The sequence below is a fragment of the Amphiprion ocellaris genome, chromosome 11 (assembly GCF_022539595.1).
Source record: "Amphiprion ocellaris isolate individual 3 ecotype Okinawa chromosome 11, ASM2253959v1, whole genome shotgun sequence".
NCBI lineage: Eukaryota > Metazoa > Chordata > Actinopteri > Pomacentridae > Amphiprion > Amphiprion ocellaris.
Window position 1 is genome coordinate 27736245 of NC_072776.1, and position 21866 is coordinate 27758110.

General features: G+C 37.5%; 1 protein-coding gene across 1 annotated transcript; it reads right to left on the reverse strand.

The window, feature by feature from the left end:
* Positions 1 to 351: 351 nt before the first annotated feature.
* Positions 352 to 20658, reverse strand: LOC129347289 (integrin beta-2-like). Its single transcript, XM_055015638.1, has 15 exons — positions 20587 to 20658; positions 14527 to 14578; positions 13647 to 13744; positions 11732 to 11933; positions 11261 to 11431; positions 10269 to 10510; positions 8705 to 8863; positions 7286 to 7381; positions 7103 to 7192; positions 6800 to 6937; positions 5464 to 5654; positions 2701 to 2933; positions 1573 to 1792; positions 1193 to 1404; positions 352 to 593 (listed from the first exon to the last, which is right to left on the reverse strand). The coding sequence occupies exons 1-15, from the start codon at positions 20599 to 20601 to the stop codon at positions 409 to 411; spliced, it is 2304 nt and encodes a 767-aa protein (XP_054871613.1). The 5' UTR covers positions 20602 to 20658; the 3' UTR covers positions 352 to 408.
* Positions 20659 to 21866: the final 1208 nt, after the last annotated feature.

Here is a 21866-nt window from a genome sequence, read left to right on the forward strand (position 1 = left end):
AACGATTGAAGGGGTCCTGGCTAATAGCTTTCTAAAGTGCATTGTTACAAACCGACAATGATAAAAGCACGTAGAATTCTTTGATTATCCACCGAAAGAAAGAATCTAATTTTAGAGATAATATTTAGCTAAAACATTTTAAACGCAATCATGAAAACAGAAGCAGCATCACATTTTACCCTAAAATTTCATGCAACCTGCTTCATGTTATTTGACATTTCACCAAGATTAGTTTAAACAGAGCTGATGGAATTTGAGGCTTTAACAGCATGTATAACTGACTGCTGTTGACATAAAAAATTAAATTAGAAATAAGGTAACAAAACTAGTAACACCATACAAGTTCTAATTCTATGTTGGTTGTGTTTTTATAGTTTGTATTCTGTTTTTGATAAGAAAAAATGACATTCACATAAACTGTCTCACCTCTGCCCACTTGGATTTCTTCTTTTCATTCTCAAATTTCCTGAATTCTTTCAGATCCTTCATGTAGATCAGCATCTTGATCAGCATCAAAAGTACAATGCCGATGACAGCCACACCTGCAATGGACCCTGCGATGATAGGTATGACACTGGGTGGTTCTGGACAGTCTGGAGGAAAAAATCACAAATTACAGCAAGTTTCACATAGTTCAAGAACAATGAACAAATCATTCCAGCAAAGTCTGATCTATGGGGGGCAATGTTTAGTCTGTCAGTTAGTTGGTATCTTCTTGTGTATTCGATACACCAACATGCTGGCCTGAGTTTGGCTTTGCAAAAAGTCAGGTTCATCAAGATTAGCACAAGAGCTAGATCATCTGATACAGATTTCATGCCACCTCTCCCACCTCTCCCTACTTATTCATGGTTCGTCTGTCTGAAAGTTGGTTGGTCCAATGTTTTGGTCCAGCTTGATATCTCATTAACTCAACTATTGGATAAATTACCATGGAAATTTGCACAGACATCTATGGTAATTTATCTTATAATTGTTGAGATATGAAGCTGGACCAAAACGTTGGACCTACCAACACTCAGACAGACTAATCATTAATAAGTGAAAAACTGTGAGAGGAGCAATGAATGAAATATGGTTAAGATGTTCAAGTTCTTGTACTGATCTGGGTGAGCCTTTGACTATTTATTCACAATTAAATAGGTCCAGACAATTCACCATTGAGTTTTTTGTTGTTTAATTAGAAATGTACCTCTTTGTTTCAGAATTTCCGCCTCGTAATTATCCTCTCCAACCAACTGGTTCAGTTTAAACGTAATCCAGCATCCCTCACTGTCCTTCTGGTGGCACTCCTTGCCTGATATAGCAAAGTTGTCAACCATGTCATAAGTAATGTTTCTACAATTCGTATCACAGATTTTTCCAAAGGGACCAGAGCCAAAGCCAAGGCATTCAATGCAGTCCCTGAAAACAAGATTAAAGTTTTGAGTCAAAAAAACAACACAGGTAGAATGAGGAGCCACTTAATTCTTTCATGATCAAAATCTGCGAAGTCTCCTTTTGAAATTTAGTCAACCAATCCTTCATCAATAATTTGAAAGCAAAGACTTAGTGGCAGTTTAGAGTCCTTACAGTTTGGTCTGGCATGGGTCTGGGCATCCAAGGCATATCAGGCATTGTGGGCGCTGGTATCCCTCCTTACAGTCACAGCGGTTGCATATGCACCTCCCTCTGCCATTGCACACAGTGTTGCCTTTGGTAAGACAGCCTTCCCTAGACGCCTTGCACTGACAGGCAGAACCCTCGTAGCCTGCATTGCATTTACATGTGCCACAGTCGCACTTGCCATTTCCTGCAAGCAGCAAGGAGAGGAGTTAGTCTGAAATCAAAATTGAATAATGTAAAAATTAGGGTTGTAGTGTCAACAGCAAGTGCTCAATTAGTTGGTGGATAGACTCCCATCCGACTAAATTCTCATTAATCAGACAATCATTTGTGTTACTTTTATAAGGAGAAAATCACAACTTCAACAGCCATCAAGGATTAATCTGATATTTTTGGCAGCGAGAGGAACAGAGACCCTGTGAGCATCCTTGTGTTTTTACACTGAACACTGAAATAGCCTGACTGAATGGCGACTGCTAACTTCTGTCTGACTGCCTAACTTGTTCAGCATTTATAAAACATTTTAAACTGGCCACACGTTAGTTGACACCATGTCAAATAAGTAATCAGTGTGGCTGCACTCTGTTAATGCCCATACTCAATCCTTGCTCCCTGGTGAGGCTTTTACCAGGCTGACATGTCCATGGTGTCAACACCATGACTGACCATTTCCATCCTGAAGCAGCAGTGTGCAAAAACTATCTCAAAGTCTCAAAAACAAAAAAAACCTAAAGAACCAATCCTGTCAACTTGCAGGGTGGAGCTTTCTGAATCATTGTTCTTCTTCAGAACTGGTTTCTGGGGCCAACAAGTAGCCTGTGGCTGAATTAGTTCAACAGCAGAATCTGCCACAGTAGTAGAGTACTTTCACATCCACTGTTCATGTCTAGTCTGGGGCAGTTTTTGCATATAAACCCTTATGTCTTCTAATTCCCTTCCTGTTGTTTGAAATCGTGAGCTTGTTACATCTAGTTGCGCTCTGCAGCAAGCACAGCTAACTAGCAAACATGAATGCAAACAAATACAGATGTTATGAGAAAAAGTGTTATTTTGGTTGTGAAAGACAAGACACTTTAAAAATGGCAGAAACTCTACCTCCACATAGCTTGTTCTGGTAGTTCTCACAGTGTTCATCGTCGCACTCGCAGAAGTCACCACGGTACCTGCCTCCTTGGTTTGTGCTGTGGCACTGGCACCTGCCACACACACAGTCTCCTCGACCCTCACACTCAGTGCCATTGTTCCTCTGACAGGATGCTCGCAGCGATTGTTCATCTTTATTACCGATGGAGCACTCGCAGTTCTGACCAATGAAACTTTCCATGCAACTGAATAAGAAAAGGTTAGCTAGCACAATAAAACCCCAAACAAAGAAAGAAAACTAAAGTGTTCGAAAAGAAATTGTTTTCATCAGCCTCCACCCCTATAGTACAGGATAGATTTTAGAATATTCAATAAAATATTTTTTCTTACTTTTTAATGTATTCCACACAACACCCTTTCAAATCACATAATGTTCTCCTCTGTACTTCTTTTGTGTACAGATTTAATAAACAAAATGTTGACTGATGTGCTAAAAAGGTGCAAGTGTATTTTCTAAACTTTGCACTGAGAATGGCTAGTCTCAATGCAAAGCTACAGTAATCACATGCAGAGAAGCTGTCAAATGTTTAAAAATGATCAGATTCATAATTGCATTCTGCATACAAATTTACCTCTATACACCAACATTCAAAAGTTTGGGGTCACCCAGACAATTTCATATTTTCCATGAAAGCTCACACTTTTATTCATGTGCTAACATCATTGCACAAGGATTTTCTAATCATCACTTAGTCTTTCAACACCATTAACTAACACAATGTAGCATTAGAACACAGGAGTGATGGTTGCTGGAAATGTTCCTCTGTACCTCTATGGAGATATTCCATTAAAAATCAGTCATTTCCAGCTAGAATAGTCATTTACCACATTAACAATGTCTAGACTGTATTTCTGATTCATTTAATGTTATCTTCATTGGAAAAAAACTACTTTTCTTTCAAAAATAAGGACATTTCTGAGTGACCCCAAACTTTTGAATGATATTTGACAGTCAGCTAGAAAATGTGTGTAGAGTCTCATATTCTGCCTACAGCATTCCTACAGTTAACCATAAATGGTCAATGCAAATCACTCACAGGAAAGGAGTCACACAATGTTGTTTGCATATTATTCCAGAAGAGAGAGGAGGCTGTGTTACAAACAAAACAAAAAGAGCGATGCTGACACCTGCCGCAGATGTTAATTCTAGAAAACTCCTCAAAGTATACAGTCAGACATGGCAGTGTATTTTGCTGCACCACCAATGTTGAAGGAAGTGAGTGTAACCCTTTGCAAAATCATAAAAAATGTAAATTATTCAAAATTATATCTTACAATAATTATTAAGTACAAGTGTACTAGTGCATTTTTAAAAAATAGAACATCATTCAAAGGTTTGTTATTTTCCATCAGTGATTTAAGAAAGAATCCAAAGTGTTTGAAGTCCAGAGTATAGTTTCTGCAGTCTGTGATAATTTTAGGTGTTAGTCATCTGCTAATGTTGGTCCACTGTGTTTAATCAAGTCCAAAGTCAATACACCGTCCACCAGAGGATTTTGCAGCACTTAAAATGATGCTGATTCCATTTCCACAAGGATTTAGCACATGCCCACAGGCACAAAACTGCTGTCAAATGGTTTGCCGAGCATGATATTACTGTACTCCATAGAACCCCATATTGGATTACAGATGAGCTGAAGGCCACTATTAAAACAATCTGAGCTTCAATAACGCCTCAGCAAAATCACAGGCTGATCACCCCCATGCCACGCTGAATTTATGCAGTAATTCACAGTAAAGGAGTTGGGACTCCTTTACTTACTTGGTTGGGACCAAGTATTGAGTGTATAAGTATAAACATATTTTTTTAGAAGTTGGACATTTCTGTATTGTAAATCTTGTACAGATCTTAGGGAATAGTCTAATAATTTGAGATACTGGATTTCATGAGCTATAAGCTGCAGTCATCAAAATTAAACAAAAAAAAACGCTTGAAACATTTTAGTTTACATATAACAAATATAGAATACATGAAAATTTACCTTTATGAATTAAATCACAGCAACAACAAAATATAACTTTTTCGTGATGTTCTATTTTTTGAGATCTACTAGTACAGTATCCTGTCACAGCCATGTTAGCATCACCAAAAGTAGATCAGTGTCAGTTCTTTGTTTCACTGCACTCAGACAGGACACTTTTGGAATCAGATTTTGGAGATTTATTAGCGTGTGTCCTGATGCCTCTCAAGAGCTGCAGGGATTTATTGAACTAAAGAACAAGATTTTTCCGTCTGTATAAATCTGCTATGAACAACAGGTTTTGTCTATGAATAAATAAATAATAAAAATAAACCATATTAATTATTGTTGTAAATTTTCCTGTTTTAACCACTTCAAGGTTATTTTGGTTCATGTACTAGCAGAGTAGTTTCCCAGTACATTTTAAGCATTGTTGTGCTCTTTACAAAAACACCAACAATTCGTTTTACAGTGCCTGAGTTGCACAAACCTCCCATGTCTTCTTCTCCCGCTCATCACTGTGGTTCTGCCCTTACCAACAACGTACCACACTAATAGGCCACAAAAAATTAGGCACTTTGTCTTTTTGTGTGAAACAGGGTTAAAAGGTTTTACTGCACTTTAATAAGCAACTTTGCTCTGAACAGAAGAGAGTCATAATTCATACCATAAACTGGCATTCAGGAAAACAAGAATGTGTTTGCCCACATGTATCTCAACGCTCTAATTAATTGTTTAAGAAGTGAGCGCTTACCTGCAAATACCACAGACGATGCTTCCTCTGTTGGTGCAGAGTTGATGCATTTTGTCATTTGGGTCTTTACACTGACACTCACATTTGGTAGATAAGGTCACTGTCAATGTGTCTTTAATGCCCAGTGGTCTGATGGTGAAAAACGTGTCCTCCATACAGGAGTCTGCTGTCACGGTGACGTCAAAAGAAATCTGGAAAGGGTCAGACATTTTTGCAACAATTGAAAACACACTGTCTATAAAAATACAGACAGCAATTCAAAAGTTAAAACTTGTGCATTCTTTATCCCTAATATTCAATGGCTTGGATCTCTCGGTTCTAGTCCCTCTTGAGTCTTCATTCTCAGTCGGTGCTGTCTTCAGCTGAATGTCAATTTTGTTGCTTTTTCTGTCTTGAGCTATGGTTCAATTCAGTTCAATTCAATACCATATTATTTATTTAGCACAAATTCACAAGGTGTTCTGCTAGCATGAAAAAAACTATGACCCCCAACATGACTTGGCTTTCAGTTGAGTGTAAAGTGTCTTGGCTAAGAGTCATGAGTCAAGCTTTGATGTAAATGTTGGGTTTTCTTTTTTTTGTGTTGTACTACATGGTGTGTGGAGTGGCAGTGGGGATAATTAACTGACCCCCTACAGGTTTTTTAATAGAAAAAATCATCTCTACAAGAGTTAAATACGAAGTTGCAGCATGAATGTTTTGTGAACTCAACACTGACCTGTACTGACTAGTGCTAAATTTTAAGTACTGAAAGAACTGCTGCAAGTATTTAACACTTTTAAATGTGTAATTTTAACTTCCTGCAGTATGGACCAGTATAGATAATATGAGGTTACAATTAAAAAGGAGTTTAATTTAACTCTAGTGGTGAGGATTTACAATGCCAGTTTTGGTTTTCATGTTATTAATGTGGGCTACACGGTGGCTAGGTGGTTAGTACTTTCGCTTTGCAGTTAGAAGATCCTCGGTTCACGTCCCGGCCTTCCTAGGATCTTTCTGCATGGAGTTTGCATGTTCTCCCTGTACATGTGTGGGTTTTCTCCGGGTAGTGTGGCTTCCTCCCGCGGTCCAAAAACATGCTCAGGTTAATTGGTGATTCTAAATTGTCAGTAGGTGTGAATGTGAGTGTGATGGTTTGTGTCTATATGTCGCCCTGTGATAGACTGGTGGCCTGTCAAGGGTGTCCCCTCCCTTCACCCTAAGCCAGTTGGGATAGACTCCACCCCCCTGGAACCCTAATGTGGATTAAGCACTATATAGATAATGGCCAAATAAGGTTGTAAAACTTAAAACTGATGCATTTGGTATACAAAAATCATGAGAAGAAAATACTTACAGTTTGTGCCACATGCACATTGTCACAAACCCCGTTTTTGTCCCCTGCTGGTCCTGCGTATTTACATATAGGGGTATAGACAACTCTTACATTGTCAGGAAGATTGTCATGGGTCACAGTTACTTTAGAGGACAAACTCTGTCATGGATAACACATTTGACAAAATTGTGAGATACTGACAGAAACAGCACAAAATGACCAGGAAATAGAGCCTTGGTCACAAACAACTGTTTTAAAAAATATATGTGCATATACAAAGAGAAAAGCTGCAAATTGATACACAATGACAAACTGCCAACTTACATTGTAGGCAGTTTCAATCAACTGAACAACATTTTTAGAATCCGATGACAGAACTCCCACTTCAGATTTTGGGATCATTTTAGAGAGTTCCTGGAAAAACATAAAATTAAAAATCACTTTCAGTAAGACCACGTTGTTACTTGAATGAAAAGAAAGATGTGTGGAGAGGAAAGTGAAATTTACCTTGTACACATCCTCTACATTTTTTGTCACTGCAAATATGGGCTGAATATTGTTTTTTTCCAGCTCCGTAGCTAGTTGTCCAACTGATGGGTAGTCCTGCACATAACAGTGAAATCATTCAATTAATTTTGAATGGAGTAGTGTATCTAGTACAAGAATGTATGATATATTATATTATATTATATTATATTATATTATATTATGTTATATTATGTTATACTATATTATACTATATTATATTATATTATATTATATTATATTATATTATATTATATTGAAAATGATGCAGTTTAATGTCTCATTTTACTCTGAAATGAAATCATAGAACAAATAAACAAGTGACATTAAAAAAGAAATCATGGAATCAGTTTATAAACCAAAACCAGGAAACCTTGAGTCCTGAAATTCATGTGGATGTTTGACATGCACCACCCACCTAAAAACTGCAGGTCAAGAAACCCTTCACCCCCCATGACAACAGCAGTCCTTGATACCAGTTGCCACCCTCAGCAGGACAATGCACCCCGACACACTGCATAAACTGCTCAGGAGTGGCCCGGGGAACACAACAGTGCTAAGGTGTTCACCCGGGTTTCACACACCCCAGATCCAAATCTTATTGAGCATCTGTGGGATGTGCCAGGATAAGCCTGATCTAGGTAGGTCCCACCATGCAACCCACAGGACCCACAGAATTCACTGCCACCATCCTGGTGCCACAGAACATCCCCAGAGGTGTTGTGTTCATGCCCCACTGAGTCAAGAGGAGTTTTAGCAGCATAAAGGAGACCAACACAACATTAGGCACGTGGTCAGAATGTTATGCCTGATCAGTATGTATGCATTACCAGTCGAAAGTTTGGACACACCTTCTCATTCAATGCTTTTTATTTATTTGTATTATTTTCTACATTGTAGATTAATATTGAAGATTAACACTTTTTTGTTTACAAGATAATTCCATATGCATTCTTTTATAGTTTTCATGTCTTCTTATTAATCTAAAATGTATAAAATAATTAAATAAACCCCTTTAATGAGAAGGTGTGTCCAAACTTTTTACTGTAAAAAGTTTGGACACACCTTCTCATTTAACGGTTTTTCTTTATTTTTATGAATATTTACAGGATCCCATCTGGTTTGCGTTTAGTTGGACTATCATTTATTTTTCAACAAGACAATGATCCCAAGCACACTTCCAGGCTGTGTAAGGGCTATTTGACCAGGAAGGAGAGTGATGGAGTGCTGTGTCAGATGACCTGGTATCATGTCCTGTTGAAAAATAAATGATGGTCCGACCAAACACAAACCAGTTGGCATCATATAAATATAGTCATGAAAATATAGAAAAACCATAGATAGATAGATAGATAGATAGATAAACTAAACAAAAGAAAACTCCAATGATTTTATTTGTACCATCTCATTGCTCTTGGTGTAAAGGTTGTTTTCCATGTGGCACTGTTGATCATTGGGTTCCAGTATTCCAGCCAATTTTCCATCCCCAGCCATATGGAATCCAGCATCAGTGGTCAGCACAATCAGCCGAGTGCTGCTGTTCCGCCAACCTATTTTGTTCTAAATAACAATATTTATTAGGACAATTTTAGGTAACTTCAAGGGTATAAGCAAAATAATTTTTTAACTTATTGGCTAGAAAGACAAGATGTGTTCTCACTTCTCTACCTCCTATAAAATGCCTCAATATTTGCTTTGTGATAAATATTCAGGAGTAAATGTAACTGCTGAGTATGCCTTTAATTTTCCCAGGCCAGTGTGGACGGTGCCAATGTGTTATGCTACTTCCCTTCTGTTAGTTTTAGGCTATCAAAGTAGTTAATTAATGTCGGGGAAAATTGCTTTTTTTAAGTTTGAATAAAGTTAATACCCCCAAGCTGCACTTATATTTCACGTCTTTAACTTTTACAGATCTTGGAGTTCGTAAAAACCGAACACCACTTAACATTATTCCAAATATTAACCAAATGTTATTTGCTAATGCAAACATGTTGCTTATGAACATAATTTTTAGTACACAAGATTGTTTTTTTTAGTTTTACTGCTTTGTCTTTGTTTCATTTCACATCGTGTACTAGAGTCTACAGGCTTGACTACTGTTCATATAGCATCTTTGCATGGCAGTAAGTCAACATTTTATAGTAATTTGTCTGAAAAGACTACAGAAGTTCTTGCCTATAATCTGTAGTTTTGTTTAATTCAGTCATTTTAGCTACTTCACACTGCATCATTAGAGTCCTGTTAGGGAAAATCGCTTTCTGTTTCCTGTATATAAATGCTTGTATCTACTGACAACAGTTCATGTAAAATTCCTCTAACTTATGTTGATTTGTTTTCTCTGCTGTGACAAGGAGCGTGAGAGGAATGAAATAATTCTGAAAATCAGTAGTCCATTCTAACTTGACTTTTTGTATCATACAATGTATTGAACAGGCAACAGGGACATTTTGTATTGTAATATTGTTCTAAGATAACAATGGGTGATCTCACTGACTTTTTAATGGTGAATGTTGTAACACAGAGAAAGACACATAATAGCAACGTAACAGTTAAAGATTTGCTGAAATCAAATATCTACTGTATATAGACTATATATAAAAGATTAGTGCTGCCACCTTGATGTCACCCATTGGTTTGTGGATTTCTGTTTGGAAGTCTTTGGCATTTTGGCTGTCCCTATTTTCTTTTTTTTTTTTAAACCAGGTGTGGCCATGTTTGTATAAGAAGGTGAAACAAGGAAGTGGCTTCCTGTAGCACACCTTGCGTCCTTGTCTATTATTCTCTAAATTACAAAATGAACATCATGCTGTATGAAAGGAAACTTGAAATTAGTGATTGAGATCATGAAATAATGAGAAAAATGTTTAATGAAATAAAAAATAATTGAGAAGTAGAGTTTTTTTTTTTCTCATAGACTTCTATGCAATCTTATTGGAAGCAGAGGATTCTTTAGGTGAGCTCTTACCCCACATACAGCAGCCTGCATCATGGCATCCAGACTCCCTTCAGGAGAGTCCAGGTTCCCAGAAATGAACTGGTCTGCCACTTTTTTCTTGAACTCGTTCTCCTTTGCTGTCATACTAAGGACATGTCTGTAGCCAAAGGCAGCCTGACAGTATTGGTCACTCTCATCACATGGCCTCTGCAGTTTCTCCTTGTTGGTGTTGGTGTAAGGAAGGACTGTCTTATCAACAAAGGCACCAAATCCTGTAATTATAGAAAAAGTTTAAATTCCCAATGTTGATTGTTTTGTTTTTTGTTTTTTTTTTTTCTTTTTTTGGTAGATAATGTGAGAGAGAAGGAGAAAAGAAATAGTTTGTACCCTCCCTCTGTCTTTAATCACCACCACTGTTTTAGATTTCTGTCATATCTAATGATTTAAGCACTTCTTTTATTTGAATCAGTATGAAATATGATCATGACTCATGAATATATGTTGATCAGTAGTCAACTGTAAGTTGCATATAAAACTATTGCTTTTGGGCCATGATTTGTCCATCATGCACTCAAATGCAACTATGTGACATTTTAACTTGCAAACTCTCAAAAAAAATTCATATATGTGACCATTTTGGCTGCAGTTTGGAGACCTGTATTACTTTAAGTCTCATAATAATTGTATTTCATCAAAATATCTGTTTTGACAACAATGTAACTGCAGCTGAAATCACACAGTGTGCACTACATAACATCACACCAGCAGCTAGAACAGTGAACTGCTGACTTTTCTCCAAAGCTAAGTTATTGACACATTAGAAGGGACTATTTTATTATGTTAGAACAGAAGACACCGACTTATTTGTAATTTGGTCTCAATACCCTGCTTTTAGCCTGGAGTTCCTGAAGATAGAAAATATGTATTAATAAGCAATATGTAAAAGATGTTGCTGGATTCTAATGTGCTATTAAATGATAAAATATTAACAAGTTACGAATATCCACGCTGTTATTTGTTACCTATTTGAGCATGTTCCGTGATTTTTTTCAGAGCAGCAAAAAGATCTCTCCCCAGTTCTTTGACATTTTCCAAGTCATCTTTCATGGAATTAGAAAGGTCCATCAGGTAGTAGAGATCCACTGGATAACCTTCAACTCTCCTAAAAGAAATTCTGAATGTGGTAGGAAGCCCTGTAAACATAGATGAGAAAGAAAAATGGAAAGATTAATAAGGCAGCAAACACTACCACGGTCATCTATGAGAAATACAATATACAAATAATAATAGCAAGTTTTGTGGCACTAAATATATGCATTCACAAAAATGAACTTTGAATAAAAATATAGCTTTTTTTCAGAGTGCATTTAGATTTTTTCCAGATCAAGAGAGTGATCCTCTGGCATAGAACTGCTCTGGGTCTTCCGTAACATAGAAGCCAAACACTGCATTTATTCAGTCATATAAGGTCAGTATTAACTGTTTCAACTAACCAGGACGCAGTTTCAGGTTTATCTTCTGTGGACTCATCTGGACAGGTTCCTGATTGTCAAATGACACAGACAGGGGGTCTTCCTTGATAATGGTGACATTGTTCGCAGGGGAGATGATTTCTTCCTTCTTGCAACCTCTTTCCATCAATTGAGCTTGGGTGTCACAGCGTACTGATTCCTGTTCACCTGCTTTGGTGAAATTCTGAAAGGGAGACATAAACAGAAAGATTTTTTTATATATATATATATATATATATATATATATATATATATATATATATATATATATATATATATATATATATATATATATATATATATATATATATATATATATATATATATATATATATATATATATATATATATATATATATATATATATATATATATATATATATATATATATATACATATAATAGATATAAGAAAGTCATTCACCTGTGTCTGCAGATATTGTTGTCACAATTCAAGCCTGAGGATAAGGTTCTGCACAGTATCTTAGCTGTACCAAGGACTGCACTCTTCTGAACAGAGATCTCAGATAATGTTCCTGTGATATGATGAAGCCAGTCTTCCAGTTAGGGGGTCACAGCTCCAATCACACTACTGCCTTCACTTTCCATATCTTTTCTAGCTTCTCTCTCAGCCCTTGGTATTTTTCATGCTTCTGATGTTTCCTCTTCCTGCTGTTACTTGGAATTTCTACATCTATCCCTCCTGCCTTGTTCTGCTGTTTATCAACCACCACAATGGTTGGCTGATGAGCCACCACCAGTTTATCAGTCTGGATTTGGAAACACCAGAGGATCTTGGTTTGGTCGTTGTCTATCACCTTTGAAGGTGTCTTGCATTTTGATCCTGGGATTTCCAGCCCATACTCGGTGCAGATGTTCATGTACACTATACCAGCCACTTGGTTATGTTGCTCCATGTATGATGTTTCCACCTGCATCTTACAGCCAATTGCTATGTGCTGAACTGTCTCAGATGCATCTTTGCACAGCCTACACCCAGGGACCTGTCTGGAGTGGTGGAACCCAGCATTTAAAGGCTGTGAGCTTTTGTTTGGCAATCTCTAGTGTCTCAGGTACAGACAGCTTGTTGTATTCCTAGGTACTTCTCTCTTCCTCAAACCTTCCTGTAGATTTGACAGCTGATTAACTTCCCTCTTTGTTGCCTTGATCTTGGCCTCCAGCCTCCTTCTCCATGGATACTGCTTCTTTTGGCTTACAGTGCTCATCTTGTAACCAAGCATCTCTAGGATTACTGTTGCTGTTACGTATATCAGAGGTCACAGTAGGAACAGTTAGCAGAGCTGCATTCACATCTTCTAGCAGACTTTCCATTGGTACGTTTTGACTCAGCCTTGGCAAAAGGGAGTTACAGGTATTTAGCTTAGTTATGATCTTCAGTCTTGAGTCAGCTGCCCTTGTGTTAAGTTTATATGAACTTGTGGTTGTTGGGGACTGGAACCCAACCTTGTGGGTATGATGATTATATCTTCCCCCTGACTTGGCATCTTGGCTCCTCCAGGCTATGGCATCTTTGTTGTACCTCAGTGATCTTGATTTGTGATAGTAGGTGTCGTTTATGGACATTGGAAAACTGAGGTAGAAGCTGTGCTTCAGTTCAGTTTATCTCAATCTAAGAAATACTATAGTTAAAGCCCGATATAATTAAATGAAATGTAAATTTACCTGATCTATTCTCTCAACAGCAAATGGTCTCCTATGTAAACATCAGTTGTTTTAAACAATCAATCAGCATGCATTTTATTGTTTTTCAGGTGAGGTTGAACTGCGTCAACAGTGTGCTAAAAAGGGACTGCGGTTGCTAAAAAGATGATCTGTGTATTGATTTAAACAAATGAGCTGGGACAGTTTATAAATGTTAGATAAGCTTTCTCTCTCACCAGCTGTTGGCACCATGCACAGTATGGCCCAGATCTGATACAGTCAGTACAGGAGTTGATCACCGACTTTGAACAGACTTCCTCTTGTTGGCACATCACTGCGAAGATAATCACACACTGTTAATGTGAAAGTTCTTTCTACTCAACAGTTTGAGTAAATACCACTGTAAAAACGTAGTTTTGTTGCATTACTTTAACAGTATGAGTATATGGAGAGTGAGACAGTCATTGGGTGTACTCATTTTTGTAAGTTTAAAAAACTAAAACCAGTCAATAATTGCTGCCTGTTGGAACCAAAAAAAACCTTTAATGGTCCACCTCTGAGTGGCTCAAAAAGAAGAAAATTAAGGTTTTGGAGTGGCCGACTCAAAGTCTGGACTTCAGCCCAATTCTGACACTGTGGCGAGACCTTAAAAGGACAGTTAATGCTGTAAAACCAACTAATGTGGCAGAATTAAAACTATTCTTCAGAGAGGAGTGGGCTAAAATTCCTCCATGGGGATTAAAAGACTGACCACAAACTATCACAAACATTTAACTGCAGTCGTTGCTGCCAAGGGACCAACCAGTTAGTAGGTTTCGGGGGGCAAATACTTTTTCAGAGGTGATGTAGGTTTTCAATGAATCTTCAATAAATGTATGTATTTATTTCATTTTATAACTGCAATTAGTTTTCTGGGTCATTTTTGTCTTACACTGAAAAAATTGTTTGAGCTGAAACATTTAAGTGTGACAAATATGAAAAAAAGAAGATACCTATAGTGGGGCAAATACTTTTTCAAGCCATTGTACATACATTTCAATAACTGATTCACGAAGAAAAGTACATTTCAGGTTTTTAGATTTACACATAAGGTAATCTTCACTTTTTATAGCTTACCCTTTCTACTCAGCAGCATAAGGAGAAGTACCAGCATACGATGATCCATGTTCTGATTAGAAAGCAAAAAAAAACATTGTAAGCATTTTCTCCAATCAAACATCCATGTCTATTTTTAAATCTCACGTTTAAATTTGTCTAGTCTAACTTATCTAGTTTGATTAAACAAGTGCTCTTGCGAACTGATAAATACTGTTTTAGATTTGCAATCTGTTGTTTAAAAGCACACAAAAAATGATTTCATCACTTTCTCCTCCATCCAGATTACATCAGTCCAGGTCTAAATAAAAACAACCAGTAAACTCCTCAAATTTAGACAGAAAAACTGTTTAAACACAATTATCAGATTTGCGAAACTTATTCTACACCATGTCCCAAACGTTCAATCTCCCCACTGGACAATATGTATGATTGTTTGTCACCAAAATGGGTTGGTCAAACTGTCAGGTCCCAGTATATAAATTGCTTGCTTGATCAAAATGCATTACACTCAGAACCAGATTTTGGAATTGTTGTTACCATGGCTAAGAGTAAGGGTGGAAAAACTACTCTTTGAGAGTCTAAGATTCGTGCACAGGCCATTACTTTCCAAAATGCAGGAAAAACTGGCCAGCAGGTAGCTCAAGCCCTTGGTAGAAGTATCCGCTGGGTGCAGAAGTAGTAGCAAAAGTACAACAAAGGACGATTTTTCAAAGACTTGCTTCGCTCAGGACATCCATCTGGCTTAACTGCAAGAGCCAAGGACCTGATGAGAAAGGCTGAGGGTAAAAGACATCAGTCATGCCAGAGTATTTAACATAAACATTGGGGCTGAAAGCTTATAAGAGGCAACGCAACTCACCAAACTGCAAAAAGAGAAGAGATTGGCTGTTGCAAAGAAGTACACAACTCTGACTCCAAAAGACTGGGAGTACTGGATTTTCTCTGATGAATGCCCTTTATTTATTTCTGATACCCAACAGCCAAAACGATTGTATCTATACAGATGATGGTGAAAAAGTACCATCTTCTGAACAAGTGAAACCGTAGTATGGTTTGGGGGGCTATGCCCACTTCAGGTCTCTCAGAGCTGCACATTGTGCCTCAAGGTACTACTGTTAATGCACAATATTATACCAACAACATTCTAGAAAAGGTACTACATCCAGTTTTGACCAGGAGGAGAAAATCAGGGCCTGTGACTGAACAGAAAATATTTAACAGAGGTTCGGAATTGGTATTTTTGCTCGATGGTGCCCCTGCTCACAGTGCATGTGTGACTCAGCAGTGCTGTTCTGAGCATCTACAGTGGGTACGGAACGTATTCAGACCCCTTTAAATTTTTCACTCTTTGTTTCATTGCAGCCATTTGCTAAAATCAAAAAAGTTCATTTTATTTCTCATTAATGTACACTCAGCACCCTATCTTGACAGAAAAAAACTGAAATGTAGAAATTTTTGCATATTTATTAAAAAAGAAAAACTGAAATATCACATGGTCATAAGTATTCAGACCCTTTGCTCAGTATTGAGTAGAAGCACCCTTTTGAGCTAGTACAGCCATGAGTCTTCTTGGGAATGATGCAACAAGTTTTTCACACCTGGATTTGGGGATCCTCTGCCATTCTTCCTTGCAGATCCTCTCCAGTTCTGTCAGGTTGGATGGTGAACGTTGGTGGACAGCCATTTTCAGATCTCTCCAGAGATTGCTCAGTTTGGCTGGACGGCCAGGTCTAGGAAGAGTTCTGGTCGTCCCAAACTTCTTCCATTTAAGGATTATGGAGGCCACTGTGCTCTTAGGAACCTTGAGTGCTGCAGAAATTCTTTTGTAACCTTGGCCAGATCTGTGCCTTGCCACAATTCTGTCTCTGAGCTCCTTGGGCAGTTCCTTCGACCTCATGATTCTCATTTGCTCTGACATGCACTGTGAGCTGTAAGGTCTTATATAGACAGGTGTGTGCCTTTCCTAATCAAGTCCAATCAGTTTAATTAAACACAGCTGGACTCCAATGAAGAAGTAGAACCATCTCAAGGAGGATCAGAAGAAATGGACCGCAGGTGAGTTAAATATGAGTGTCACAGTAAAGGGTCTGAATACTTATGACCGTGTGATATTTCAGTTTTTCTTTTTTAATAAATTTGCAAAAATTTCTACATTTCTGTTTCTTTCTGTCAAGATAGGGTGCTGAGTGTACATTAATGAGAAATAAAATGAACTTTTTTGATTTTAGCAAATGGCTGCAATGAAACAAAGAGTGAAAAATTTAAAGGGGTCTGAATACTTTCCGTACCCACTGTACCTGGCTTTCTGTGTAAGGAGGAATGGTCACCAAACTACCCTGACCTCAACCCAATTGAGAACTGTTGGGGAATCCTGAACAGTCACATCTTTACCAGTCCACCACCAACTACCATGAAACAGCTCAACTCTAGGGCTGTGCAGGAGTGGGGAATAGAACCTTCCACACTCAAGAGCCTTGTACATTCCATGCCTGAAAGACTGAAAGGCGTGATCAAAGTTAAATGGGGAAATATTGGTTATTGAATAAATTGATTATAAGGCATATTCAGTCTGAGCTTTGTTTGTCTGGGGAGAACAAACTTTTGGGACATGGTGTTTTCATGATATGGTCTGTTGATGTCTTTTTTTCCCTTTCTTTTTCAAGCTTGAACTTGTTACATGCTTACATCAGATGTGAATTGAAGTGTAACACTGGTATTTTGCCAGCAGAGGGCACACTCCTGTCAGTCGTCTTCCTTTAAATACTGGGAAATTAACGTACAGTAGCCTATGCTTTACTATTTCTTAAACTATTTTTCTTGGTGTCTGACAATCATCTACCAGTCAGCTGATCAACTGAAGAGATACACATAAGCACAAAAATCAATCAAATATCTGTTTTTAAAAAAATTCAAACAGGTTAATGCTAAACTTCACTAGACAACTGTATAAAGCAAAAATAAAAATCACCTGTCTTATTAAGGAACGCAGACAAAAGGGATAACATACATGGACAAACACAGTCCTTACATTTGCAGTTTACATGAATGGAAGGAAACCCAAGAAAACTTTGCACAGGAAAAGTTAACCACTGAGCCTCTGCCACCTGCTTTATAAACCAAAAGCTTTATAAACCAAAAGCAGGTGGCAGTCTGTCAAAGGCCGACAGCAAGCAAGACTGTGAAAATATTGTCATAATCATAGAAAAGAAATTTTACTTAGGTTATTGGGGTCTGGGTCCTCATTCATTGTTCTCCCATTACAGAAGAACCTTCTAGTGACATATTACTGAATGTTTTTGTACACACTAATGTCAAGAGATCCTGGAACACAGAGAGGATGCTGTTCCATTACATCAAAAAATTACAGTGTCGTGGCCACATAGAACAAAGCCTGGGCACTAACTGTTGAAACTGAACAAAACTGTCATCACAAAAAAAGAGAAAGAACACAAAAAAACAAAAAACTCCATTTATTTTCAGCCGTTCATCAGAGCATTCATTATCCGATAAAAATCTCTTTCTCTCTCTGTCACTATCTTTTGCTGTCACAATTCTGTCAGTTTAATTCAATATGCTGTATTAGCATGGAAATCAAGTGAGCAATATTGCCTTGTATCAAGGATGTCATAATAAAAAATGTGGGAGAAGTTTAAAAGAAAAACTGAAAGGCCAATTTATATTTAAATTAGCCAGATGGCTTGTTTGTTTTCAGTTTTGGTTTGATTCCTCGAACGTTGCAGATGAGTGGCTGGAGAGCAGTGCTGTTATCTGATCAGTAAGTCTCAGGAACAGCTGGCAAAAGAACCTTTTTCAGGGGTTCAACTCTTGGGTTTGAAGTGCCTGAAATGTCAGTGAGAGCTCGATTTGAGATGTAATCACAATTTATATCATCTTTTTAAAAAAAGATCATCTCATAAGCAATGGGTAATAACCTAACTCTGCCGTGCTTGTATTGGTTCAGGTTTCTCTTTGAATGTTTACTATTGATCTGCAGAATTCTGGATGCAACACGTCTATGGGATGCTTGTCCCATATAATGTAGTCCTGGTGACTTAGTGTACCTCCAAACTTCACTACCATAGAGGGTGATTTGGTTGAGTTACCCTGTCAAATAGTGTACAGTACCGGTCAAGTTTGGACCCACCTTCTTATTCAATGTTTTTATTTATTTGTATTATTTTCTAAATTGTAGATTAATACTGACGATAAACATTTTTTTGTTTACAACATAATTCCATATGTATTCTTTTATAGTTTTGCTGTCTTCAGTATTAATCAACAATGTCTAAAATAATAAAATAAAAACCTCTGAATGAGAAGGTGTGTTCAAACTTTTGACTGGTAGTGTAATTCAAATCTATTTGGTTTGTCTATTTTGTACATTTTTTCTTTGTCTAATAGCATAAAATGCTGTATTGTTTCAGTGCATTCACTGCCAGACCAAAGTTAGCTAAAAGGCTGATTCTGAAATTTCTGTTCAGGAAACCTATGGATGGCATTATGAAGTGTTTGCTCATGTTTATATAGACATCAGTGGCGCCAATCTACATGGCAACATCCTTATTTTTGAGGGAAGTGTGCAAAAACATCTCAATATAATGTAGTCCAGTACAACACCACTGCAAACTGCTACTTTAATAATAAACATAAAAACCTTAATCAATCCAAAGTCCAAGTCCAGGAAAATGAAAACTAGATAGATGCATCTGAAAAGATCTCTTTGGTACTGACAAGTGTAAGCAGCTCTGACAACAAGGCCTCTAACTTTGGCCACATTTAGATCTGTGCAGGTACATTAAAATGCCAATGTGGCTGTAATGCATCTTGGCAAATTGCTATAAGAGCTTGTCATGAGCAGCAATTGCAGTTGTTGAGCTCACATTTACAATTTGAAAACATAAATCTAAACACAACGACTTAATACTCTTTGTTAATTAATGATGCAACCTCTGCAACTGGAAAACATTTGATTTTAAATTTTCAAAAGCACTCGCAGCATCATATGATCTGGTGACTACATATGAAAATGATGTTTTGTTTGTTTTTTTGATGTGACACATCTACCAACTCTCAGATGTTGGGTGAACAAAACTGAAGAGGAATTCAAATGTTTCCTGTGCAACGAGGCTCATGTTGCACAATGTGTCAATACTGCTCACCATAAAAGGTAGAAGAGAAGAGTGAAGGGTTGGTTCATCATTATATTTCCGCTTTTCTAACTCTGACTAAAAAAAGCTGCTCACAAGAAGGCCTAATGCATTTATCTTGCATGTATCTATGTTTGTTTCCTATTTAAATGTACTGCTGTTTGGCTAAAACGACAAGTTGACAATTGAGTACATTAACATCATTTTCTTTTTTCTTTTTTTCTTTTGGAGCTGCTGTAACAGTGAACTTTCTCCACTGTGGGGTCAATAAAGTTTTTCTTATCTTACACTCATCAATACTGATGACAGTTTTGCTGATAACATAGCAACATTTTTAACTAAAGGCCAGGCAAACTAGTCCAATCTGACTTACCCCAACACAGGGAAATAAGTCTGAACTGTATAACTGTCACAGAACTGCTGCCTCTGAAAATTATTTTTAAACTTGTTTCCCGCAGTTTTGTGCTTTTAAGTACACCTTCCTACAGCTTTGCATGTGTTAGCTACACAATGAAATATGAAAATATGAAAAAATTAAATTCACATAATGTAAATAAACAGTTTCGGATTCAGACACCAAACTTAAAGTAGAATGCGTAGTACTTTTCCTCTAAAAAATATTGTCAGTTATTTGTTAAACCAAGTCAGTTTTCTCCTAGAAAACAAGAAGCCTTTCTTCCTCATGGCCTACTACAGTTTTGGAAATTGGCGCAGCGATGCTACATTACTGTAGCCACACCTCTCTCTTGTTATGACATTTTGGCATAAAATACAGTTCTTCACAATACGTTAGATGACAATAAAATGCAAGGAGTATTTTGTCCTTCATCAGCTTTTATTGTAAGAATACACATAAAGATAAAATAATAAAAAGTGAAGAGGATCATAAGAGCCAAAACCTGTTTCTTTACTAAGACAAAGGACAACTTACCAGAAACAGGAACATGCAGCTCTGGTCTTTGGCTGACAGTTGCGTTGAACACAGTCTTATTACAGGAAGTGTGAAGCAACCAAGAAGTGTATTCAAGAGAACAACGTGGGTGGTGCCACAGAGCAGACCACACATCTGACTGAATGTAAAAACTAAAAGATAGACTGCCAGCCTCTCCCTTCCTGAAATGATATTTGGAGTAAAATGGAATATGAGACTATAACAGAAAAAAATCTTTCTAATGAACAAAGAAAGTTGTTCAAAATTCTTTTTGCCAATCAGAGCAGACTATCAACTATGTTTAACAAGCTGGTTAATCAGAAAATCAATAAAAATCTAACCTGGTAATAATAGTCTTAAGCTGGTTCAGTAATAAATCCACATTGTGATGGACTGGATCAGTACAGCAAGAAGCAATAAATGATCAGTTGAGGTCAAACATATGCACACATACTTTGTTTTCTCTCTCTGTAGATTCTGTGTTTCACACTGTGTCAAGCACAATTGGCATTCACTTGTGTGTGGTTTAACTGAAGGTTGACAGAGTTGTAGATAAAAGTTTACATACACTTGTAAAGTCCACGTATATCATGGCAGCCTTGAGTTCCCAATTACTCACATTTTCTATGATAGAATCACTGAAACCATGCAAGAAGGAAGCCCTTCCTCCAGAAGCAGCACATTAAGGCTCAACCAAAGGCTGCTGCTGATCACATGGAGAAATAATAAAGCCTTCTGGAGGAAAGTTGAGTGGTGAAGTGAAAGAAAAAAAATTGTTCACAATAATCAGAAATATGTCTGATGGCAAGAAGATGAGGCCCTCAACCCAAAGAACACCAAATCTGCCATCAAGCATGGAGGTGGGAGTTTGATGCTCTGGGGCTGTTTTGGTGCCAGATCATAACAACTACCTCCACATTCTTCAGGGAAACCTATCATATCATCAACAAATGTCCTAATATTGGCCTTAATCAATGCAACAAGCTTTGAGTTGGCCTCTAGTGTTGTTTTTCACAGTCCCACTGACTTCTTGATGAAGGCTCTTAGTATCCTGTTGATGTAAAAACTTCAAGCTCTCATGTGCTGAGCTGTGTACTTATTTATTTAATAGTGGCTAACAGTAGCTTCCATGTTGTGCAGAGGCAGGTTATTGCCTAATAATCAGATGGGATTGTTCCCTTCTGGGGATTCTTCACTATCAGGACTGTCCAGCCTTAAGTTAATCACTCTGTGGGGGTCCCATCCATTAGCAGCTGGTTCATTTGTGCTGCTAGGTGTCC